This window comes from Solea senegalensis, unplaced genomic scaffold, assembly GCF_019176455.1.
Source record: "Solea senegalensis isolate Sse05_10M unplaced genomic scaffold, IFAPA_SoseM_1 scf7180000014070, whole genome shotgun sequence".
Classification (NCBI taxonomy): Eukaryota; Metazoa; Chordata; class Actinopteri; order Pleuronectiformes; family Soleidae; genus Solea; species Solea senegalensis.
The window spans coordinates 2014-25214 of record NW_025320959.1 but is presented as its reverse complement, the minus strand read 5'-3'; the positions used below and the strand labels follow the sequence as shown (position 1 = coordinate 25214).

At 39.1% G+C, this 23201-nt stretch overlaps 1 protein-coding gene across 1 annotated transcript; it reads left to right on the top strand.

The window, feature by feature from the left end:
• Positions 1 to 995: 995 nt before the first annotated feature.
• LOC122760818 (complement C3-like) lies at positions 996 to 20918 on the top strand. The gene is made up of 43 exons (XM_044015991.1): positions 996 to 1182; positions 2657 to 2852; positions 3322 to 3484; positions 3664 to 3758; positions 4010 to 4098; positions 4517 to 4599; positions 4697 to 4784; positions 4926 to 5028; positions 5264 to 5384; positions 5508 to 5623; positions 5746 to 5892; positions 6910 to 7009; positions 7123 to 7217; positions 7299 to 7490; positions 7693 to 7848; positions 8059 to 8188; positions 8588 to 8656; positions 8855 to 9052; positions 9133 to 9247; positions 9331 to 9410; positions 9954 to 10093; positions 10730 to 10942; positions 12070 to 12133; positions 12235 to 12324; positions 12481 to 12684; positions 13013 to 13088; positions 13225 to 13384; positions 13484 to 13579; positions 15790 to 15940; positions 16327 to 16412; positions 16802 to 16879; positions 16967 to 17122; positions 17215 to 17277; positions 17372 to 17453; positions 17538 to 17586; positions 18019 to 18109; positions 18214 to 18303; positions 18830 to 18932; positions 19047 to 19136; positions 19839 to 19931; positions 20045 to 20128; positions 20326 to 20461; positions 20644 to 20918. The coding sequence occupies exons 1-43, from the start codon at positions 1103 to 1105 to the stop codon at positions 20783 to 20785; spliced, it is 4953 nt and encodes a 1650-aa protein (XP_043871926.1). The 5' UTR covers positions 996 to 1102; the 3' UTR covers positions 20786 to 20918.
• Positions 20919 to 23201: the final 2283 nt, after the last annotated feature.

The following is a 23201-nucleotide window of genomic DNA, read 5'->3' as shown; positions in this document are numbered from 1 at the left end:
CTTTTAAAATGCAAACATGTTTCACCAACTGGACTGACATGGAGACCAATTTTAAGCTCAGCATCAGCATCACCATTTGCATATTTTTAAGTTAATGGATGGCAGAATTAAAATTCTGGCAAATTCTGTATGCTGTTCTGTGGGCTAACAGCATAGAGTTGATTTATTTAATTTCATTCACAAATAAAAAAAACACTCAAATACAATTGACATACAAACACAACATTGTCCAAGTCTGCCCCTTTATCCCAGTGAATCAATTTACATAGTATATAGACAAAAAGTCTGTTAAGTCTCTCTCTCTCTCTCTCTCTCGACAAATTTTGCAACTCAAATTTCAATTTTTCAAATACATAGATTAACCATACTCTTAAGTCATTAGAGTACAAGAATGTCCACTTTCATTAGCTGTTATAAAAGCGTTACGGATTCATATTTTATGTCCTTAAGATGATAGTAAATTAAATTGATGCCTGGGGTTAAACTGGCGTGAAGGGACACTTCACATCAATGTTTCTATAAAATACAATACCTAGCTGTACATAATCAAATAAATAAATAAACAAAGCTATACAATCTGTGTTATGCTATACAATGGAGGAAATTCCATGATGCTACAACTGCAAAAGAAACCCTTGCCTGATACTTAAGCAGGCATTACGCAATGCTCATTTCACAAGCTCTTTGTGAGTTTGCGTGCATTTACTGTGTTCAGGTCTATGTGGTGATTTAACAAGCTCTGAAGAACTAAAATGACTTTTAAATCGCCAAACAACAAAAAGACACCAAAAAGAAATGTGTCATAAAACATATTAGAAATTCAGAACATTAGATTGTCGATTCAGTTGTATGTGTGGAAATCTGGTAATTACTGGACAGTCATTGATTTTCTAATGTTTATTTTATCCTCTGGACGGAGATAACCTTCAACAGACCTGAACCATTTTTCAACTGCTGCTGCTTTGTGTTTACATACATGTGTACAGAACGTTTGGGAAGAAGATGATGAGTCAGTGGGGAACTGAAGGAGGGAGGTGAGAGGATAAAAGGAGCAAGCTGTGGAGCAACCATCTACATTGACAGCCGCACAGGATCAGGAAGGATGATGGGTGGGACTCCGCTGTGGCTGCTGGCCTCTCTGGCCTTTGCCTCTGTGACTTCTCTGGTTGACGGCTCTCCACTGTGAGTAGATCGGCCTCACCTTTATCCTGCCTGAGCTTAATTTGACTCATTGAATGCGTTCAATGTGCAGTCTGTCTGATTATAGTGTAATTGGAACAACAGCCACATTAGGTATTCCCCATTTAAAATAACGGATTCAGCTCCATTTAACTTGTATTATACTCACAAATAGCTGTTTTCTAGTATGCAGTTTGTGCCACATAAGACAATGTAATCTGGTCTTGATGAAATGATGCCAGTATGTTTGTCAAACGATTGTCCTGCGTTTGCACAGTGATGTTACAACAGACGAGGATCCGTGATGAACTGATGTACAGATCTCGGTGTACTGAGTGTTGAATCAAGAAAATCCATAGATGACATAAGTCCATAGACTGATAGACTGACTGAGCAAGAAGCAGCAAATCAGCAAATAAATCTTTTTTCTTGTTAATTGAATGTATTTAAACTCAAACACAGACTAAGATTTATTCATTTATTCATTTATTCGTTTATTTATTTAACCAGGTATAAGAACCATTGAAATTGAGATCTCATTTACAAGGGTGACCTGGCCAAGATGTCAGTTATATATATATATATATATGAATATCACAAACACAAGAAACGGATTACAATAAATTAAAAATAAAACAGTGATTTAAAAGTGAAAACTAGTTGACAGTTAAAGAGCAGGAGTTTTTAAGAACAATTTTAAGAACACAGGCACTTAAAATGGAGCGAAAGGCTTCGCATGAAATTAGTTTTGTCATTTTCAATTCAGATTAGAGAGTAATCCAAGCAGAGGGGGCAGCAAAACTGAACGCTCTTTTCCCCAGATCATTCTGAACATGAGAAACAGTCAAATGAAAGATGTCTCTGGAGCGTAAGGTGTAGTGGCTTGTTCTTCACAGAAATACACATAAATAGGAGGGAACTGAAGCAAGAAGAGCCTTTTAAATCAGAGTCAGCAAGTGTGTTGATCTGCGTACACTCAACAAAGGCCAGCCAGATCTAAGATATAGTTTTTCAGTGGTGTGTGAGGTGACTACAACCAGTTATGAAACACAAGGCACAGTGATAAGAATCCAAAGACTGGAGACATTTGGCTGAAGCACTCCAATACAGGACGTTGCTATAATCAATCGAAAGGAGGGTTGCTGATACAAGAAGCTTCTGAGGTCTGAGGGAGAAGCAAGATTTATTTTGATCATAGAAGTCAAGCTTCACTCTGAGAAACTAAAAATGCCTGTGAAATTGAATGAGAGCAGCAATATATTATGGTGTCATCAGCATAAAAATAATATAACTTGACAAATTGTCATATAGACTGTTGATGTAAATGGAGAATAAATGGGTCCAGAGGAACCAGCCACTGGAATACACTGCGTTCTTTTAGACAGATCATCAGCAAACCAAGTGATTGCTTGATAAAAATAAAAGCATAATTCATGGTGCAGTCTGACAAGAGTATTTTATTTCCTGGTCTCTATAGGAAGGTGATGTCTGCCCCAAACATGTTGCGTGTAGGAACAACAGAGAACATCTTTGTGGAGTGTCAAGACTGTACAGGGGGAGACATACAGGTTCACATCAAGGTGATGAACCATCCAACCAAGCTCATAACGCTGAAGACCACAAGTGTGACCCTTAACACTGGAAATCAATTCCAGGCACTTGGACAAATAAAGGTAAATGAAACAATATTCATTCATTTCCAATAATGAGTGTAGTTGGGAGATCTACAGTGTAGTGTAACGTTATTGTTCTCATTATTACAATGAGAATACAATATTAAATTATTATTGAATAAAAATAGCTTTCTGGACTATTTCAAGATGACAATGTCATGATTGTTTGAGTTTAAATTGTTCAGATAGAATGAGACATTATTTTCACACATGTATTAGCCACTACATAGTCCAGACCATTCTGACTTGACACAGTAGTCCAACTCTCCCTTCATAAATACAAAAAATTAATGCCTCTGGATTGATATAAATGTTGTGACATTATATTGGCTTGTCAATATGAGGTGGCCGTTTGCAAAATTTGCCATTTTGCTGCTGTAAAAAGTGAATTACCTCGGTGTTGGATCACTAAGGTCTAATCATATACACCTGTCCTGCTCCTCATTACTGATTCCTCTGCTGCCTTCAGATCCCCGCTGAAGGGTTTAACAGGGATCCCACCGTGAAGCAGTATGTCTACCTGCAAGCTCAGTTTCCTGACCGCCTGCTGGAGAAAGTCGTCCTTGTGTCCTTCCAGTCCGGCTACATCTTCATCCAGACTGACAAGAGCCTCTACACCCCCAGCAGTAAAGGTGCGTTCAGTACAACATCGGTGCTAAACAACACACACACATATCTGTGACAGTAGTCCACATATGATAGTACATCAGAACACACTGTGTATCACGGTGTGGATTTATTCATGTCAATTTCTAACACTCTGCATTTTTAAAGGGAATCAGTCTAATCAGCCTCTTTCTCTTCCTGTCAGTTCTTTACAGGATGTTTGCAGTGACACCTCGCATGGAGCCCGTGGAGAGGGATGAAAACAATCTTAAGGATTCTTCCATTGACATTGAGATTATGGTATTGCATTTAACTACAATGAGAATACAGAATCATTTTACTCTTCAGCTTCACAACAGTGTGTCAAGCCTCTTTGGCAAAATAGCCAAGTGACAATCATTGAACTGACAACCAAGGATGATCATTTGTTCCAAGTCTTGTTTGTGCCACAATTTTACTGCACTCATTTGTAAAGATGTCTGGGTCACTGTTAATGGTTCCATTTCGGTTCCATTTTCCAGTTTTTTTGTGTTGTGTTTTCTTTTTTTTAGACTCCTGAAGGAATCACTTTACCTGTTGATTCAGTCTCTCCAAAATCAGGAATCCATGCTGGTGATTTCCAACTTGGTGAAGTTGTCAGGTTAGTTTTATTTTGTTTTAATATTTATAAATTTGATCAGAAGATATTTACCACTCTTATAACATCTCATAAAAATGTTATAAGATCCAGGGGATAATTAGCATAGCTTCACATGGACATTGGTAACGAGGGGAAACAGCCTGACACTGTTGGCTGTTGCCAAGAGACATAAAATAGGCTAGTCCAGCACATTGTCCAGTAAAAACTATCCACTGATCTTTATCATAAACAGAAAGATACACAATCTTAACTAACCTGTGTGATATAGCTATATTAATATTATAATTTATCTTTAGTTAGTATTGTTAGAAATGTAGTCTAAAGACAAATGTTGGTTTAAATTTGGAGACACACACAACATGACAAAACAGTGAGACTCCTGAATACTTAGCCTGTGTGTGTGTGTGCGCGCGCGCAGTCCTGGAGTCTGGAAAGTGGTGGCCAAATTCCACAAGAACCCACAGCAGAGCTACACTGCAGAGTTTGAGGTCAAGGAATATGGTGCGTCCCTTTTACCTGAAGTTTACCTTTTAACTTATGATGTAAGTATTTATTCACTTTCTGGTGTTGGACACATAAGTTTAATTTATATTTCCAGTGCTGCCGAGTTTTGAGGTGAAGTTGATGCCTGAGAGCTCCTTCTTCTATAAGGACAGTCCAGAGCTCAATGTCAACATCAAAGCTACGTACGTATGGTTTTTTGTTTTTGTGGCTTTCAGAACTGGAATCATTAAAGGCTGAGTGGAAGAGAAAATAAATGATGTCATTAAGAGGTTGTGTTGCTGTTTTTGTCTGGCTTCCATTGAAACTGTTTCTTGTGGCTTCAGGTATCTGTTTGGTGAAGAGGTAACTGGCACAGCATACGTGGTATTTGGGGTTATGCTCGAGGGTCACAAGAGGAGCTTTCCAAACGCTCTTCAGAGAGTAGCGGTGAGGACATGCTTGCATTTTTTAGTCAGATTACCAGTTGTCATTGTTTTGTTTTGTGAGACACAATCAGCGAGAAGAAAACTATTTAGGATTTCCATTTTTACAGTTGCCTGTTGTCACCACCAGTTAAATTATTTATGTTTTTATGATGATCCAAATAAATCAAAGTTGATGTAAGTGTTACATATTTTGTAGCTTACCTCTAAATGTCCACTTTTTCTCTATGTTGCATTAGATTGAAAATGGTGCTGGAGTGGCCAAACTGAAGAGGGAACACATCACACAGACCTTCCAGAATATCGACCAGCTTGTGGGGAGTTCCATATTTGTAGCAGTCAGTGTGCTGACAGAGAGTGGTAAGAAAAACAGTCTGTGTCACATGATCATGTTGGATTTTAATTTCATTGATGATCAATAATAAAATTTCAAACACCTTCTGTTAAAGTGTTAGTGTGTGTGTTTCTACATCAATTCAACAGGTAGTGAAATGGTGGAGGCAGAGGTGAGAGGCATCCAGATTGTTACATCCCCCTACACCATTCACTTCAAGAGAACGCCCAAATATTTCAAACCAGGAATGTCCTTCGATGTTTCGGTAATGCATTTACTCATAATTTACAATTATAATATATAATAATATAATTCTAATTGCTGAATAATTTGACAGTTCAGTTCAATATATTCTTATTGTTTGGCTGTTTGTTTCTTTCATGGCAGATTGAAGTTGTGAATCCAGATGAAACTCCAGCTCAAGGTGTTGCTGTGGTGGTGAATCCAGGTGAAGTGAAGGGTTTGACTGCAGCTAATGGCCTTGCAAAGCTTACCATCAATACAGAGGCAAGAGCACCAGATCTGAGAATCACTGTAAGTTTTTTTTCGTTTCCAGTTATACTTTGTTTTTAATGGAAGCTTGATATCTACTTGCAATATTTAAAATAGAGTGGCACCATGGCCAAATTCTGCAGCGTCATTTACTTCTGATTAACATAATACTGTCTAGATGGACTACCATTTACAGATTAGAGAAACTGTTCCAAAAGTATTCCTCACATTTTTACTAATATAGTCATTGAACGGTCACACGGTTGGTGTAGCAGCAAGAGCCCTCGCGTTCGAGCCCCAGTTGGAACAGGGACCAAGTTTGCGTGTTCTCACAGTGTGTGCGTGGGTATTCTCCGGGTTCTCCGGTTTCCTCCCACAATCCAAAAACATGCAATATGGGGATTAGGTAAATTGGACACTCAAAATTGACCGTAGTTTTGAGAGTGAATGGATGAATAGTTGTTTTTCTCTTTTTGTGGCCTTGGACTGGCGAACTGTCCAGGGTGTGACCCCGCCTATCGCCCTATGTCAGCTGAGATTGGCACAGCGCCCCCGTGACCCTCCTGTGGAGGATAAAGCGGTAGAAGATGGATGGACGGATGGATGGACATCAAGATTCTTGTTATTGATCGCGCACACATTGGCAGGAATACCATTGACATTCAACCACAAAACCCAAAACAGCAAAACAAAATATTAGCATCACAACATCTCCCACCCTAAGTTTCCTCCACGAGCGGTCAGAACAAAGGCACTCCATTGTCAATCACTGCATAGCAACTGTAACACCCACAGAAACAATCCCCAGCAGTGTTGTGCTTTCCATTAGATTCCAATTCCTAATCATGACTTTAACATACATTAACCATATTTGACATTAAACTTTTTTTGAAAAATGCTGCATACTCTACCTTTAACTAAGCAAGATATTGTCTTAAAAACCTTTCAGTTTAGTCAGTAATTCACTATCGATACGACTGGATAGAACAGTACAGGTCTATGACCTTTTGTATTTCTTTACATTGCTGTGTTTGTAAACCTGTGTGTCTCTGATTTTAGGCAAAAACCAGTGATCCTCGTATTTTAGCGGAAAGACAAGCATCAGCCACCATGGTAGCTCTTCCATATAAAACTAAAAGCAACAGCTACATCCACATAGGTAAATAAAATCCTGAAATACTGTAACTTCAAATGGTAAAACACATTAATAATGGCAGAGTACCATGAAATCTTTTCATTGTGCAGAACTCATCACAAAATTGTTTTTCACAGGTGTGGATACAGCAGAGCTTGAGTTAGGAGACAATCTGAAGTTCAACCTCAACTTGAACAGGCAGTCAAATCAAGACACTGATATCACATACCTGGTGAGCCACATGCTATGACCTACTGATCGTTCTGTATCAGCATGTTTGGGTCCATGTTGATGTTTTAATCTGTGTCCCCAGATCCTGAGCAGAGGTCAGTTGATCCAACATGGCCGTTACAGGACAAAAGGACAAGTACTGATTTCCCTGATCGTTCCCATCATCAAAGACATGCTGCCATCATTCCGCATCATAGCCTACTACCATCCAAATGACAATGAAGTGGTATCAGACTCTGTCTGGGTGGATGTCAAGGACTCCTGCATGGGCTCAGTGAGACACACAATATTGATATAGTGGAGTTAAACTAAGTAAATTAATAGAATACAATATTTATAATGTTTATAATGTGTAATAATGATATTGTCATTGTAATAATAATAATAATAATAATAATAATAATAATAGTGTGTGTGTGTGTGTGTGTGTGTTCTGCTTTAACAAACACAAAATGTTCTCTTTTCTTTACAATCAGCTGAAGTTAGAATCATCGAGACCTGCTGCATCCTATGAGCCTCGAAGGATGTTTGGTCTGAAGGTTACTGGAGATCCAGGAGCTGCAGTTGGACTGGTGGCAGTTGACAAAGGAGTCTATGTCCTGAATAACAAGCACCGCCTCACCCAGAAAAAGGCATTTTTTTTTCATACATTTTCGTCTTTGAATATATTTGAAAGGTGTACAACATAAAAAGTGTTGTAAAAAAAAAAGAGATAATTTTTAAGTATATGTTTTGTCCAGATTGATACATTATACGACAAACTATATGTAAGTGTGTTATTGTTTATATTTTTCTGTCAGTCTTGTGTATTTCTGTGTGAAAATGTCTTCCACTCTGTTCAGGTGTGGGACATTGTGGAGAAATATGACACAGGCTGCACCCCTGGTGGAGGAAAGGATGGTATGAATGTGTTCTACGATGCTGGGCTGTTGTTTGAGTCCAGCACAGCTTCTGGAACTCCTTACAGACAAGGTGACACTGTTTTACTCTCAGATCTTTTGGTTTCTCCTTTTTCTCATTTAACGATAGGCAAAATTGTCTTGGAAAATAATTTGGTGCAGAAGTTTTGGGGGCCTCATTTGAGATTGACTGTCAAGTAGCCAGTGTGCCCCCTACTGAAATAGAATGAGAGGCACTGTTTCTTAAATATAGACTTCTTCTTCTCACCACCTTTGTGTTGAGCTGACAACAGTTTTCTTGAACTACTAAAAAGATTATTTGACATTTGTATTTTGGGGAGACAAAGAGCTTTAATATAAAGTTGAAACTGTTCAGTAAATAAGGCATGAAATTGAATATTTTGAATATTTATCTGTAGCTTGTAAAAGACGAGCGTAGTCTGACCTTGTTTTGTCTGTGTTGCATTTTCAGAACTAAAATGTCCGGCCCCCAGCAAAAGGAGAAGAAGAAACACTATTATGGACGTCACAACCAGCTTAAGTAAGAACCACAGCTCTAAATCATCAGTGATTTAATGTGCAGTCACATTAGGTATTTTATTGTCTGTAGTTTGACATTTTGACTGACTTTTAAGTTTATCCTTATTCAAAACTTATCATTCTGGGTAGAAAGAAATTCTTTGTCACCATTCATCCTATAACCTCTGTTTCTCTCCTCCACAACTGTCTTGCTTTCTAGTAAGTCAGTATAAAACTGATCTTCAACGTGAGTGTTGTCTTGAGGGCATGAGGGAAACCAAGCTTAGATACACCTGTGAGAGGCGCAGTGAGTACATCACTGATGGTGCCGAATGTGTTCAGGCCTTCGTGCACTGTTGCAATGAGATGACACACCAGCGAGCTGAGAATAAAGAGGACCAACTCCTAAATGCTCGCAGTAAGAGATGGGTGACAAGGAAGGGAAGATATCCATGATTGAAACAAAACAAATATTAAACCTTTTTAATGTCTCTCTAGGTGAGGTTGAAGATGACAGTTACATGGACAGCAATGAGATAGTGTCTCGCACTCAGTTCCCTGAAAGTTGGCTGTGGACAGACATCAATCTGCCCTCTTGCAACAAACCCAGCTGGTGAGGCAACACACACACAGACATACACACAGATATCCACACTCATGACACCACTAATATCCTAACAATTGTCTTTGTTTCAGTGCATTCGACAAAAACGTTCCTTTACCAGACTCAATCACAACCTGGCAGTTCACTGGCATTAGTCTGTCAACAACCCATGGTGAGCACTCAGTGAATATCTGTTGTTTCACTTGTTTCCATAGACTTTATATCAACATGGACATAGTCTAGAGATTTGTGAATTGGACCAACACCATGACAGTTTTTGCAAATGGACATTCATCAGCTGCTACCAGGCACCTATTGGTCGATACCAGCTGTCAATTACACAGGTGTCCACTCATATGTGACATAGCTTTTATATCAATTTTACTCTAAATGGGAACATAATCAATTTTGACATGATATTCTATTGCAGCAGACCTTAAAGTAGCCACTGAGACCATTAATCCTTGTTTACTGTCATAATAAATATAATAATCAATATAAGTGAGTGTAGGATAATTTCCCATAGACTTCTAGTGAAGTTTATTTCTTTTTGCAGCTATCAGATTTGTCCCTGTTGGCTTACTGCTACTTCCATCTTACTTCCCAGGCTTCACTTTTCAAATTAGCAAGACCATGTCCATTTGTATATACAATCTATGATTGTACCTGACTATTGTGAAATCTCTTTCACTTACTTCTCCTCCTCTTCTTGAAGGAATCTGTGTCAGTGAACCGTTAGAAGTGATTGTCAGGAAGGACTTCTTCATTGACCTTAGACTGCCCTACTCTGCTGTCCGTGGAGAGCAGCTAGAAATTAAGGCAATCCTCCACAACTACACCCCCGATCTTATCACTGTAAGTCAAAAGGGAAAAAGAAAGGTTTTTATTTGACTGGTTCTTCTCTATAGCCTCGAATAACAATGCATTAATGCATTAATTATAAAAACTGTGTATCTAGTAAATTTAAATGTCTGTTACAATCAAAGCACTGTCAAATAAGCTCACACAATATCATATGTTTCATATCAGACTCGCACACAGTAAGTGAAGTGAATTATTTTGCTCAGAAAACCCGGTCATTCAGCTTTGACGGGAAACGTGCTTTTTGCCCCCACTTGACCCTGCAACACCAGTGTACACACAAGTGCACCCTCAGTCTGGTCTGATAGTATGTCTTGACAAAAAAATTCCCCATAAAAATAAAGGACACAGCATACATATGTTACTACAAAGAACGACCAAATGCAGAATAATAACGGCAACAACAAAAACCAAACATTACACACTACAGCTTTAAATTAGCTGTGGATTGTTATGTGTTATTTGATTGATATTTACTTTATTGATGATGACTAATGGAACCTGAAAGTAAAGGAAATATCTGTAAATGTGAACACTGTATTTCATTTGCAGCTGATTCACTTTGTGGTGTCTTGTCATCTGTGTTCATACTGTATGCTCGTAACCTTATTCTCCTCTCTCCATCTCAAGGTGCGTGTGGATCTGTCTGAGACGGATGATGTGTGCAGTGCAGCATCTAAACGTAGACGATATCGCCAGGATGTCAAAGTCGGGCCTCTGACTACACGATCAGTACCCTTCATCATTATACCCATGAAGGACGGACAATTCGACATTGAGGTCAAAGCAGCTGTGAAGGACTCGTCGCTCAATGATGGAATCATGAAGATGCTGCGGGTGGTGGTAAGAGAAACAGACGCCATATTCAAACGACAACAGTGTCAAGATGTTCTTTAACATTAGATGACAACAGATATGTTGAGTATGTACACATGTGTAAGAGTCAAGGTCATATTTAACATCTCTACATACAACAGCAAAATAATTTGTTTATTTATGTTCTCAAGAAGGAGCCACACGTTAGAGGTTAGTGCTGTTGCCTTGTGGCAAAAAGGCTCAGGTTCAAACAAGGGCTTTCCTACATGGAGTTATCATCATGTTGTCCGTGTGCGTGGGTTTTAGAATATGGTCTATATCGCCGGGCAAATAACACACAACAACCAGCTATTTGTCTACAGGCTTCCTTCACAAAATCCACACATGATGATACACATTGTTGTTTTCTAATCTGATGCCTCAGCTGTTTGTATAACTACTGACAACAGAGATGTATTTGGGTTAAAATATATCTTTTTTTAATGTTAAGAGAAATCATGAAACATTGTATGTCTACAAATATGGAGCTGTATATCACAAAGTCCACAGTGAAAGACAAAAGGCTTGTGTCCTCAGTATGTACACTGCTTTATGCTAACAGTCCTATCATGCAGAGCTTATTTACACATTGTCTAAAATGCAAACGCTGTCCACATCGAGCTGTCAGTGACACAAAACAACAATGATGCTCACTGTAAAATGGGTTCAAAGGTGATTGCCTATCGTTAGTCGACAGCAAACCGTCTTCTCTTTTAGTTCAAATGTAGACACTATAAGCAGTTGAAGAACTGTCAATGAGAAAATGAATTAATAAAGATATTTTATGAATATTTTAGTTCTGAAATACACCGACTAGTGCTACTTGAACATATCATCAGTGATGAACCCGGGGTCATAGGGTGTTTTGGGTCTTTGATCATTTGTTAAAAGTGCTGGTGGCAGTGGCCAAACCAATTCACTGTACCACTGTTATGTCTAACACCAGTACATCAGTTTGACATGTTTTTTTAAACGTTTGATGACACATAATGGTAATTTTGCATTTCATTGCACCTTATAGTAACCGGCCACATTGCTATAGACCAACATATACAGAGAAGAACAAACTTAAAACATTAGACGTGATTATAATGTTTGTGTTGTTGTTTTTCCAGCCTGAAGGTGTACTAATTAAGTCTCCACAGACTATAATTCTAGACCCCTCACACAAAGGTGCCGGTGAGTTCATTCATTGAATGCCTCCACTTTATAGTCATTTTATGTTGTGATTGACTTAAAATGACTCCCCCACCCCCCAAACTTTACGTTTCTTTCTCCAGGAGGTAAACAAGAAGAAATCCTCAATAGTGGAATTCCAAAGAAAGACTGGGTTCCTAACACACCTACAAGCACACAGATCTCTGTGACAGGTGGGATATCACATTCTGCATTTTAAACGTTACAGACTTACACAGTTAAATCAATGTGCTTTGTTTTTTAATACAGTATGATGACATTGTCGTTTTTTTGCTTGTGTCTTCATGTTGATTGATAATGTTTTGATTTGTCTGGTTATGCATGTGCAGGGAGTGAAGTTGGTCCATTGGTGGAAAACGTCATTAGTGGGAAATTGATGGGTTCATTGATCCGGCAGCCACACGGCTGCGGAGAGCAGAACATGATCTACATGACTCTACCTGTCATCGCAACCATGTATTTGGACAAAACTAACCAGTGGGAAACTGTGGGCTTACAGAAACGAAATGAAGCCCTCCAGCATATCAAGACTGGTGAGATCACAAAGATGTTTATTTTATTCCTCTCCGTGGCAGAAATTGTGTCAAAACAAACAGTGTGGTATGGATAACAAACTACTCCTGTACAGAGCTACAATAATGACATGGAAATGAATGTGTTAATGTGTCACAGAGACACATACTCAAACATTTTCTGCACAACAAAATAAAACTGACATACTGACATAAAAAAACATTCACAGATTTGCAGGGCTCCTTCGATGAAGAAGTCAGTTGAACAGGACTACTCAAACTAACCTACATGTATGATGCATGGACTGAATGGCACTTGGTAAAAAAATATTGTGTTTTGTGTGTCCAGGCTACAAGAATGAGCTTGCCTTCCGACAAAAAGATGGATCTTTTGCAGCATGGCCCAAGACCCAAGGCAGCTCCTGGTGAGGCATTCAAACATAAATGAGCTCATATGTAAATGTTTCCCTATCCTCGTCTATCTCTGACAGTCTGAGGGTGGATGTATTTTTCATGTGTTTAATGTAACTTAACAATCACCCCCTCTCTTTTCTCTCAAAGGCTCACAGCTTATGTTGTCAAGGTGTTTGCCATGTCCTCCAACCTGGTGGAAATGCAGAAGAATGTGATCTGTGACGCTGTCAAGTTTCTGATTCTCAATGCACAGCAACCTGATGGCATGTTCAGAGAAACCGGGAAGGTTATCCATGGAGAGATGATTGTGTGTGAACTCATTCCAGTGACATCATCAATGACAAAAAGCTCATTGGGATGAAAACAAAATATGTCACAAAAACATTTTCTGTGTGCATGTGTGCAGGGTGATGTGAAAGGCTCGGATACAGATGCCTCCATGACGGCGTTCTGCCTCATCGCCATGCAGGAGTCACGCCAGCTATGTGCTGACACAGTTGGTGTGAGTACCTCACTTGCATGCATTGTATTGCACCACTATTATAACGTTACATACTCACTCCACGTAAGTGATGGACAAAGCAGAGTTCTGTGAGGCACTGATTAGTTTTTCATATCAAGAAATAAATTAAAGCTTGAATGACCCCGCTGTTTAATTTTCTGGTGGTTCAGTTTTGATTAGGCAGATAAATTACAGAATGGTCAGTCGTGTGTTTTTTGTATTAGCTGTTAGCTATATAGCTGTGTGTAGAGAATTTGTTTGTTTATTTTTTGGAGATGATTTTGTTTGCATCATATCAGTTTTGATTATCACTATTTATTGGTACTTGTGCAGTGTCCGTTCAATATGTGGCTGTTTTTTTTTTTGTCTATTTATGTGTTTGTTATTAACATAGAGATGAAGGAATATACACTGGGGCTTTGCTCTGTGTCTGTATGTGTGGTTTATTGACATATCTGTGGTATTGCTACTGATATTTCAAGCATTTCTCAAAGTCGGCACTGCACAAACTGGTGGTTGTACTAAGTCACTTGTCAAGTCTGAAGCCTGACAAGTGACAGACAGACAGTTTCTTACATTTATAGATACCTTTTCTTTAGTTATTTTTGTTTAATATAGGTCTAGCCTGGATTGGACATTAAGTTTCCTTTTCCTGCTTTAGATATATGTTCTTAGTTCGTCCATCATGGTTGATGATGACCCTGGCATGTCTCAGTTTTGTGGGTTTTGGTGGGTGCACAGGTGACTATGAAGGCCAATCCAAGCCCGAAATACTCTTTGGCACACTGGACAGGTCAGAGAAACACAGCACACGACTGTCTCCTGCTCTCAATGACCAGGCGATGTTTTTCACTGAGGAGTGCTTGGATCTCTGCATCATTCATCTATGATGTTTTCTTGCGGTTTGGTAGTTGGAAAATTGTGTTGGTGATGAGAAGGTCAAACTCAGAGAATGTTTTCAGCAATAGAAGTCTGTTGCTGTTACATTTACCAACTCCATGTGCACCTATAATTCCATTCCATGACTGATGGTCACTTCCAACTAAGTCGCCAAGTCTCAGCAATTTGTCAGAGCTCGCTGTGGCAGCGATGATGGCTTCCAGGTCATCATATAACTTGGTTTTGACTTTGTCAGGTTTGTTCATGGTCGGGGCATAGGTGCTAATGATGGTGGCCTCCTTTTTACCCCCTTGAGCTTTAGGGTCATTAACTTGTCATTTATAGCTCTGTTCCCACAAGAACAGTGCGTCTCTCAGGTCTTTTTGCTCCAGCTGTGTCTATTAAAGTGCGCACATTCCAGGCACCAACAGTGAGTGGTATCACTTTGGTCCTTTTCTTATTTTTAATTTTTCCACTGCATGGGATGTCACCAACTGCGGTAGGATGGCCAGGATGTTTGGAAGCAAACAATTTTGAGGGCACCTTTTCTAACCCCCTCCTTGCTATAGAGGTCAGCAGTGTGATCCTGATATTGCTCCTCAGTCACTCAGGGTACTGCCGAATGAGCCGCCGATGTGCAGGTTTGCAGCTACAGCTTCCAGCATATCCGTGCCTGCTGCTTCGTCACTCGCCCATCGCCACAGGACTTGGTGACAGTTTTCATGCCATGACTTGTGCAGGGAACTTGGATTTAAGTGAGGTGAATTTGCACAGCGTCAACCTCACTCTCTCGACAGGCAGGAAGTCAGCAGTGACCTCAAGCTGCCTTAGGGGCTCCACTCCATTTTTGGTCTGGGTTTACTCCCATAGCCTTCCCTCCTCCCCGAGATACCCACAAGGCAGTGGGGCAGAGGTTGGCGGACACCAGGGTGTGTCCACATGCCAGTGGGCCTGCACCAAGATCACCTGCAGTTTAGCCTGAGACCGCAAGGTCCCAGTACCCCGTGTGTGGCCACGAGGAGGCACTGCAGGAGGCTTGGTGTTGGAGAGGCTGTGTACCGGCATTACATAATGCAAATGCATTTGTCTGTACCATGATAACAGAGAATTCATGGGTTAATGAATTCTCAAATAATTGACAAAATAATTGTGTCAATTATGTCACTTATGGTACTCATAAATCGCTTCTGAGTCACAGAGAAGATATGCTACAACATTCAGGTGTATAAGTGGATTACTGTTCTCTTATCCTCTCATCTTTAGCATTAGATACATCCTGTCACACTCATTTCTCCCATCATTTTTCCCTTTTTTACTTTCCTGATGTCCAGAGTCTGCCTGGAAGTATTGACAAAGCCGTGGAATACCTGAAGAGACGTTTGTCCAGCCTCACCAACCCATATGCTGTAGCCATGTCGTCATACGCCCTGGCCAACCAAAACCAACTGGACAAAGACATCCTCTTCAATTTTGCTTCCCCAGGTGCAGTTACAGTTTTCCAATACAAGAAAAAAACTAATAATACACATCAAGGAATAATTGTTACCATTAGATTAGCCTGACACATTTATATAGTGACACATTAATGTTAGGATTTTAGCCAAAGATATAAATATTGTAGGTTTCTGTCCCACTCACTGGGAATTCATTTTACAAGATTTTTTTTCAGAAATATTAACGTGTTTATACTAAAAACTGTTTTTTATAAAACTTCAGATATTATTCATAATATCTGAATTGGCCTTTAAAATCCTTCCTCAATTGAGCTCTCATGTCTGCAGGTCAGAATGTGAGATAAACTATTCTATATCAGATGACATTTGGCACAAGTTCTACCCCATAATAAAAGAAAGTAATTTTTCTTACAGAGTTGTCCCACTGGAATGTTCCCAAAGGACGTGTTTATACATTAGAGGCCACAGCTTATGCTCTTCTTGCTCTGGTCAAGGCCAAGGTGAGTCTTTGCGAGTTCATTACGGGTCCTGAAAAATATTTAATATTTCGCCATTTTTCACTAGAACTCCTTCCATATGTTTGAATTAGAGACTATCAGTGTCTAAAGCTATATTTACCCAAATATTTTCTCACTGATCTTTAATTCAGGCTCCACCTCTCATTTTTGTTTAACATGTGCTTTCTTGATTCGCTCTGGACAATACTTTATATGAATGAAACATTATTCTCTTTGCATACAACCCACCTTGAATCTTTATCATGAATTGCTCAGGAGAGAGTGGGCTGTTTAATACAGATTTAAATATCACAATGATGGTTTGGTTAATTTACTACTGCAGACCTTTATATGGTGTGCTTCAAACCTTTTCTCACCTTCTGTTAATAAAGGCCTTTGAAGATGCTAGACCTATTGTGAAATGGTTCAACAAACAGCAGCAGGATGGTGGAGGCTATGGCTCAACTCAGGTAACGGGACATCCCAACTTGACCTCTAGCTCTTTTGTTTCTACATAATTTATATATTTAACCTTGTTTTCTTCTTTTTCTGTCCAGGCTACTATAACAGTGTACCAGGCTGTAGCAGAATATTGGTCGAATGCTAAAGAACCAGAGTATGATCTGAACGTGGACATCCATTTGCCTGGCAGGGCCAAGCCAGATAAGATCAGCTTCAACAGGAACAACTACCACACGACCAGAACATCAAAAGTGAGCGTGCACACTCTGTCACACACTGTGTCAGTGGTTGTCATCAGTTTCTGATCATCTGGTTTCTTTTGTTATTATTTTGATCCTCACAGATCAATGATATAAACCAGGATGTTAAAGTGACTGCGACAGGAACTGGAGAAGCAACACTGAAGGTAAATAAAGCATGTTTCTGTTTTTCAATCATGTATTAATACATTCTATTAAACCCATGCAATATAAAAATGCACTTTGTTCCTGTGTTAACAGATGGTGTCACTGTATTATGCTCTGCCGACGGAAAAAGAGAGTGACTGTCAGAAGTTTAACTTGTCAGTGGAGCTTATTCCAGGTCATTTTATGCCCTCTGCTATTTGAAAATGATTCTGTGCCATGACAAAAGATGACATGCTCATCTGGTTTCTTGCTTTTCCAGAGAAAATGGATGAGAATGAGGCGATATACAAACTGAGAATAGAAGTCTTGTAAGTACGGCTAAGAAATGATGCTGGTTTAAAAGGTCCAGTGTAAGACTTTTACGAGGGCTTATTGCCAGAAGCTGAATATACTATCCATAAGTATATTTGTATCATCACTTTAAAATAAAAATGCATTTTTTGTATCCTTGGAATAAGCCTTTTATATGTACTTAAGGCAAAGGCCTTTCTTTACAGAATCCACCATCTTATGCAACTATGTTTCAACAACAGCCTGAATTGACTTCAGTTTCACATTTTGGAATGGGAGCTCGGTCCCCCACATAAAGCCAAAATATAACTATTAAAATGTCATTAATTCTTACACACTGGAACTTTATTACAGGACATTTTCTCACCAGCCCTGGTTGCTTTGTTACTTCATGTCTTTCTCACTATGATTGTGTACTCTTTAATCGAATGTGTCCATTTATTGCACAGATATAAGAACAAGGATCACGATGCAACTATGTCAATCTTGGATATTGGCTTACTAACTGGCTTCACTGTCAACAAAAATGACCTGGACTTGGTAAGATTTTTACACACTCACTTACAATTCAAAGGTCAATGAACATGAAAAAACATGATGTTCATGGCTTTGAAAGGTCTCTGACTCTATATGCTTGTTTCTAGTTGGCCCAAGGACGCGCCCGTACCATTGCAAAATATGAGATGAACACAGTTCTGTCAGAGAGAGGTTCATTGATCATCTACCTGGACAAGGTATAATAGAATAGAAAAATGTTCTCTCCTCCAGAATGGCAACGTTGGTTTTCACTTGATGAACAGAAACGGCCAAAAGAAGGAGTTGCCATTTTACTTCAAATTATAATTTTTTTAATTATAATCAGTCTTAATTGCAATCCAGGGTTTTAAAAGACATTTTTCAGTTTCATGTTTGGCGCGTTTATTTAAGGCTCACATTTGAGCTTTGTCCTGTTTTGAGAATCTCCCAGGATTTTATTTTATTTTATTTTATTACAGCAACAGCTTACACTGAGTAGTAAGAATTAGCAGGGGCTAATGTAGCTGCTAACTTAAATGAACACATTCAGTGTGGCTAAATGTCAGAGTGACTGAGCATCATGTGATGTGCATTGATTTTGGAAATATCACCCATGGGTTATTGTTTTTTAAAATTGAATCAGCACCCGAGTATTGTGATAAATATCAAACTGTGATAAAAGCATATTGTCCCAGACCTCTCAGACAACCTCACTTCTCATCTTTCCTTTACATTTCTCCACAGGTTTCTCACACACGATCAGAGGAGATCACTTTTAGGATCCACCAGACTCTGAAAGTGGGCGTCATGCAACCAGCGGCTGTATCTGTCTATGAATATTATGACCGTAAGCCTTAAAGACACTTGGATAGATCTGGATAGAGAGTACATAGACAGATTAGCAGTGTTAACAGTGTTGGATTGAATGCACATTTCATCAAGGGTGTCTTTATCATTGCAGAAACACAGTGTGTGAAATTCTATCATCCAGAGAGGAAAGCTGGGCAGCTGCTGAGGCTCTGTAGAAATGAAGAATGCACATGTGCTGAAGGTAAACACTATAGTGTCTCTCTGAAGATGCAGCTGAAAGTACTGAAGGAACTCATAATATCTACTAATATCATGCTTCATTAAAGAACTGATCATTTATCATTCTGCTGTTTACAACATCACCTCCTCATCCTCTAAATATTTACCCTCAGTAACACTAGACGTCGTCATGATCTCCACTTCCACTGTCACACTGATGATGTCCAGGTCTACATTCCTATTAAATCAGTCACCTCTGCCACCCACACGAGCAACAACTGCCTCACTGAAATAAAATATGGATGCAGTCACACTTCTATTAACTTCTACTAGCTGCAATAAATCTGAAATAATTATCATTGGCTGTAAATTCCTCACCTGTTCCACAAAATGTATTATTATTGTTCATATCATTAACATCAGTAGTTAAGTATTGCACCTCTATAAATCTGGTAATCCCCAAAACCAATTCATGATAAAAAATATAGGTATGGTTGAGGAATGTGTTTCCCACAACCTGCACTACACTGGTTACAATGGTAACGTCTGTATTTCCAGCACCTTCCTAATCTCGATGACCTTTATATTACAGTTTTGCCATTCACACAGTCATACAGTGCATCCACAGTATGTGCAGCATTTGTTTCTTGTCCAGAGACACATTAGCATGTAGACTTACTGTTATTGTTTGTATCTTTACTGTGCGTCTGCTGTTTATTTCCAGAGAACTGCAGCATGCAGAAGAAGGGTAAAATCAGCAATGATTTACGCACAGCTAAACCCTGTGAGAGTACACCTACCAGCAAAATAGATTTTGGTAAGACTCAGTGTGAATGATCTGCATTATTTTTTTAACTATAAATGAACAGAATGTTTGTATAAGAAGAGGTTCATAAGTAAGAAAATCATCTGCCACTTATCTGTCCTCAGTTTACAAAGTGAGAGTGGAAGACTTCACAGATGGTTTGTCCACTGATATTTACACAATGCGGATAATGGAAGTGATCAAAGAAGGTGAGTGTGAACTGCCTAAAATGTATCACATTATACATTTTAAATCCCCTCATCTTATTCTTGGCTACAACGTAAAGCCATTTTCATAAAATGTCCAATTTTTCCTTTTGAGAAAACGGTAAAATAACAATCATGTTTTACAACAATGCTTAAGATGTGTGTTTAATCCAGAATTCTCTGCTTATTTTGAAAATCAGGAAATTATGACGTTGGTCCCCAGGGTAAACTACGTGCATTCCTCAGTTACCCTCACTGCAGGGAGGCTTTAGATCTGGGTAAAGGGAAAACGTATCTCATCATGGGCACATCAAAGGATATTCACAAGGACCAATCGTAAGTGTTTGTGTGATAAATGTGTTCTTTATACTCCTGTTCTATCAATGAGTGTCATACTAAACAAACTGTGGTGGTTAGATCTTGTGTCACCCGGCAACATTATCATGCTGCACCCCGGAAATGATTTGTTTTATGTCAAGACATCATGTGAGTTCATGATACTTCTTCTCTCCCCACAGGTATCAGTATGTGCTCGGTGAGAGAACCTGGATCGAGTACTGGCCCACAGACGCAGAGTGTCAAAAGGATGAACACAGGCCAACATGTTTGGGCTTGGAGGAGATGGTCACGCAGTACACTCTCTTTGGATGTCCACTGTAGTACAACAGCAGAAAATCCACTGTCTTTGTTTCTTTTTAGTTTTTACATGTTTTATGCAAAACTTTAACTGTTATAAAATGTAACAGATCAAAAGGTTACTCTGTGTGGAATAAACTGTAAAGTCTTCATCTAACTGTATGTGTGTGGGTTTTTTATACATTAAGTTTGGTTAATGCACAAAATCAAATGGGTGATTATTACTGTCTGGGGTTTTAGTGAGAAATGTGTTCATAAATTTAGTATCAATTACTTTTCGGTGTGTTTTATCTATCACCACAGATAATAACAAAGGAAAACTTAATCCAAAAAACTTAATCCAAAAAACGTTTACTTCAAACTTTTTATATCAATGTGAGTTTTCAAATTCACTTGAGTGCATTTACATCTAATTAAAGTGAAACACAAATCCCTCTGTCTTCATACAGTCAGACAAATGTTTAGTTTTGTTGATTCACTGTTTAGTGTATGGCACTGTTTTCCAAACATTTGACACATGACAATCCACTTTTTAAACCAAATTCAGAATGTATATTGTTTTATGCAGTATATTATAAATCACAACAGCCTCTAGAATTACTGATACAAAGTAAAGAGTATTTATTCAATGTATGACTTCTGTGTCTTAGATAATGACACCATGGAGTCCACTTTGCAGGTTTTTGTTAAATAAATGTTTTTGTTAAATTTTGTTAAACATAAATCAACTTTAAAAGTGATGCCAAAGAAATCCAAAGTGCAGAGCAATGGCGAAATGTACTGTTCCAGTGTTGGATGTAGAGCAAGATAAACAATAGATCATCCAGTGTGTTTAAAGTCCATGATTAAGCAGGACAACCTTATCTAAAAAAAAAAAAGATTCACCCTTGTCTGTTTAGTTTTTTGCCATTCGTCTAAAACTTAAACACATTCAAACAAATTCTCTATTTTATTTATATTTATATACTGCTGAATGCTTTACTATATGTACCCTTCACCCATTCAAACATTGTCCTTACTGACAGCAAACATTCAGTCTATTGCCCAGTGGCCTGTGGACAAGAGGAGCCAAGGACTGAACCAATGACTTGGGTCAGTGGCCGACCTACCCTACTTCCTGAGCACAGCAGCACAAACCAAAGTGACCCCATCACCAAGGACCAGCCACTGTGCTTTATCCACCTGAGGCTACAGCATAAAACGAGTGAAGGTCCCTCAACGCACACTTACAAAATGTGAGGTCAAACTGTGCAGTGAACGAATCACTTTCACCCTGTGCGCTGTCTCACTCGAGTCCCAACAGAGCTCAGCTGAACTGGGAGAGAAACAAATCATTTCAGTAAGTGATTCAGTTCAGTTCATTCTCCCGAAAGAACAAATCGATTGCGACCGATACAACACTATCAGACAGTCAACACATCTGCAAAATGCTGTTGCAACCTGGCCACATTTGCTCTCTGGGACGGTGAGAGATTGTTGTCACAAGGGAGCAGGGCTTATTTGGTGGAACCACCTCATCTCTCTCTGATACCGCACTGACCAGTGAAACTCTCCATGCTTTGAGGGGATTAGGGTGGTAGATCTATGTTACCCCACCCCTGTCAGAACACACAACCTCTTAGTCGACCTTATCAATTTCTTCAAGGTTCCTTTGTGGTCACACAACCTTTCCACTTGGTGACTAATATGGAGCTGGAAGAAGGAAGTAATACAAGCACTTTTGTCTTAATTGTCTTAATCTATCCCCTCTGTTGTACAGGTGCAGTTGAGGTTCCTGGGCCTGGAGCAAATTCTCATGTGATAATGGACCCAGTGTGTGGAGTTTCGCTTTCAAGTCCAGGATATATTAAACCTCATTTTTACCTGGGCTAGGACCAACATCACAGTTTTCCTTTTATATTGGTCCAGTGTAAGAAAGTCTACTGTTTTTCTGTTGTTGTATTATTTATTTAGCCCATTTACACCTTTGAGTTTCGTTTTAGTTTGTCCTAGTATGCTTTCCATACCTACGTTACGTCATATCCTCTTAACAGTGAGGCACGTTGATTCCGAGGTGGTGAAACTATGGTGGATCCGTGTGCGTTAATGCAGAAACGTGAGTTTACCTGCCTTGTTGGACAGTGAATACTGTCACAATAAGTCAATGGTCTTGTTTTCTTGCTGTTTGGCTGTTGTATTTTCGCTAGTTTAACTATGTTGATCCAGAAATCCGTGTTTTGTTTCACTCGCGGTTAAATGCCATCTGGTCGAGTACTGCAGTGGTTTATTTTGTCCGCTAGGTGGCGACATTGACCATAAATTACTGTGTTTTGGCACGTTACTCAGGGATGATGTGTTTTGAGTTATTGTAATGCTGTTCAAGCCTGTTAAACTGGTGATTAACCCAGGATGTTTAAGTCTAACTTAATTTGTATATTTTTGATGATTATATAAGATTAAT

Bases quoted from the DNA above. Each gene is read 5' to 3' on its own strand.
- LOC122760818 (XM_044015991.1), top strand. From the start codon at position 1,103: ATGATGGGTGGGACTCCGCTGTGGCTGCTGGCCTCTCTGGCCTTTGCC. The intron at 5,624-5,745 runs GTAATGCATTTA...CTTTCATGGCAG, and splicing joins GAATGTCCTTCGATGTTTCG to ATTGAAGTTGTGAATCCAGA. The intron at 17,123-17,214 runs GTGAGCGTGCAC...TGATCCTCACAG, and splicing joins ACACGACCAGAACATCAAAA to ATCAATGATATAAACCAGGA.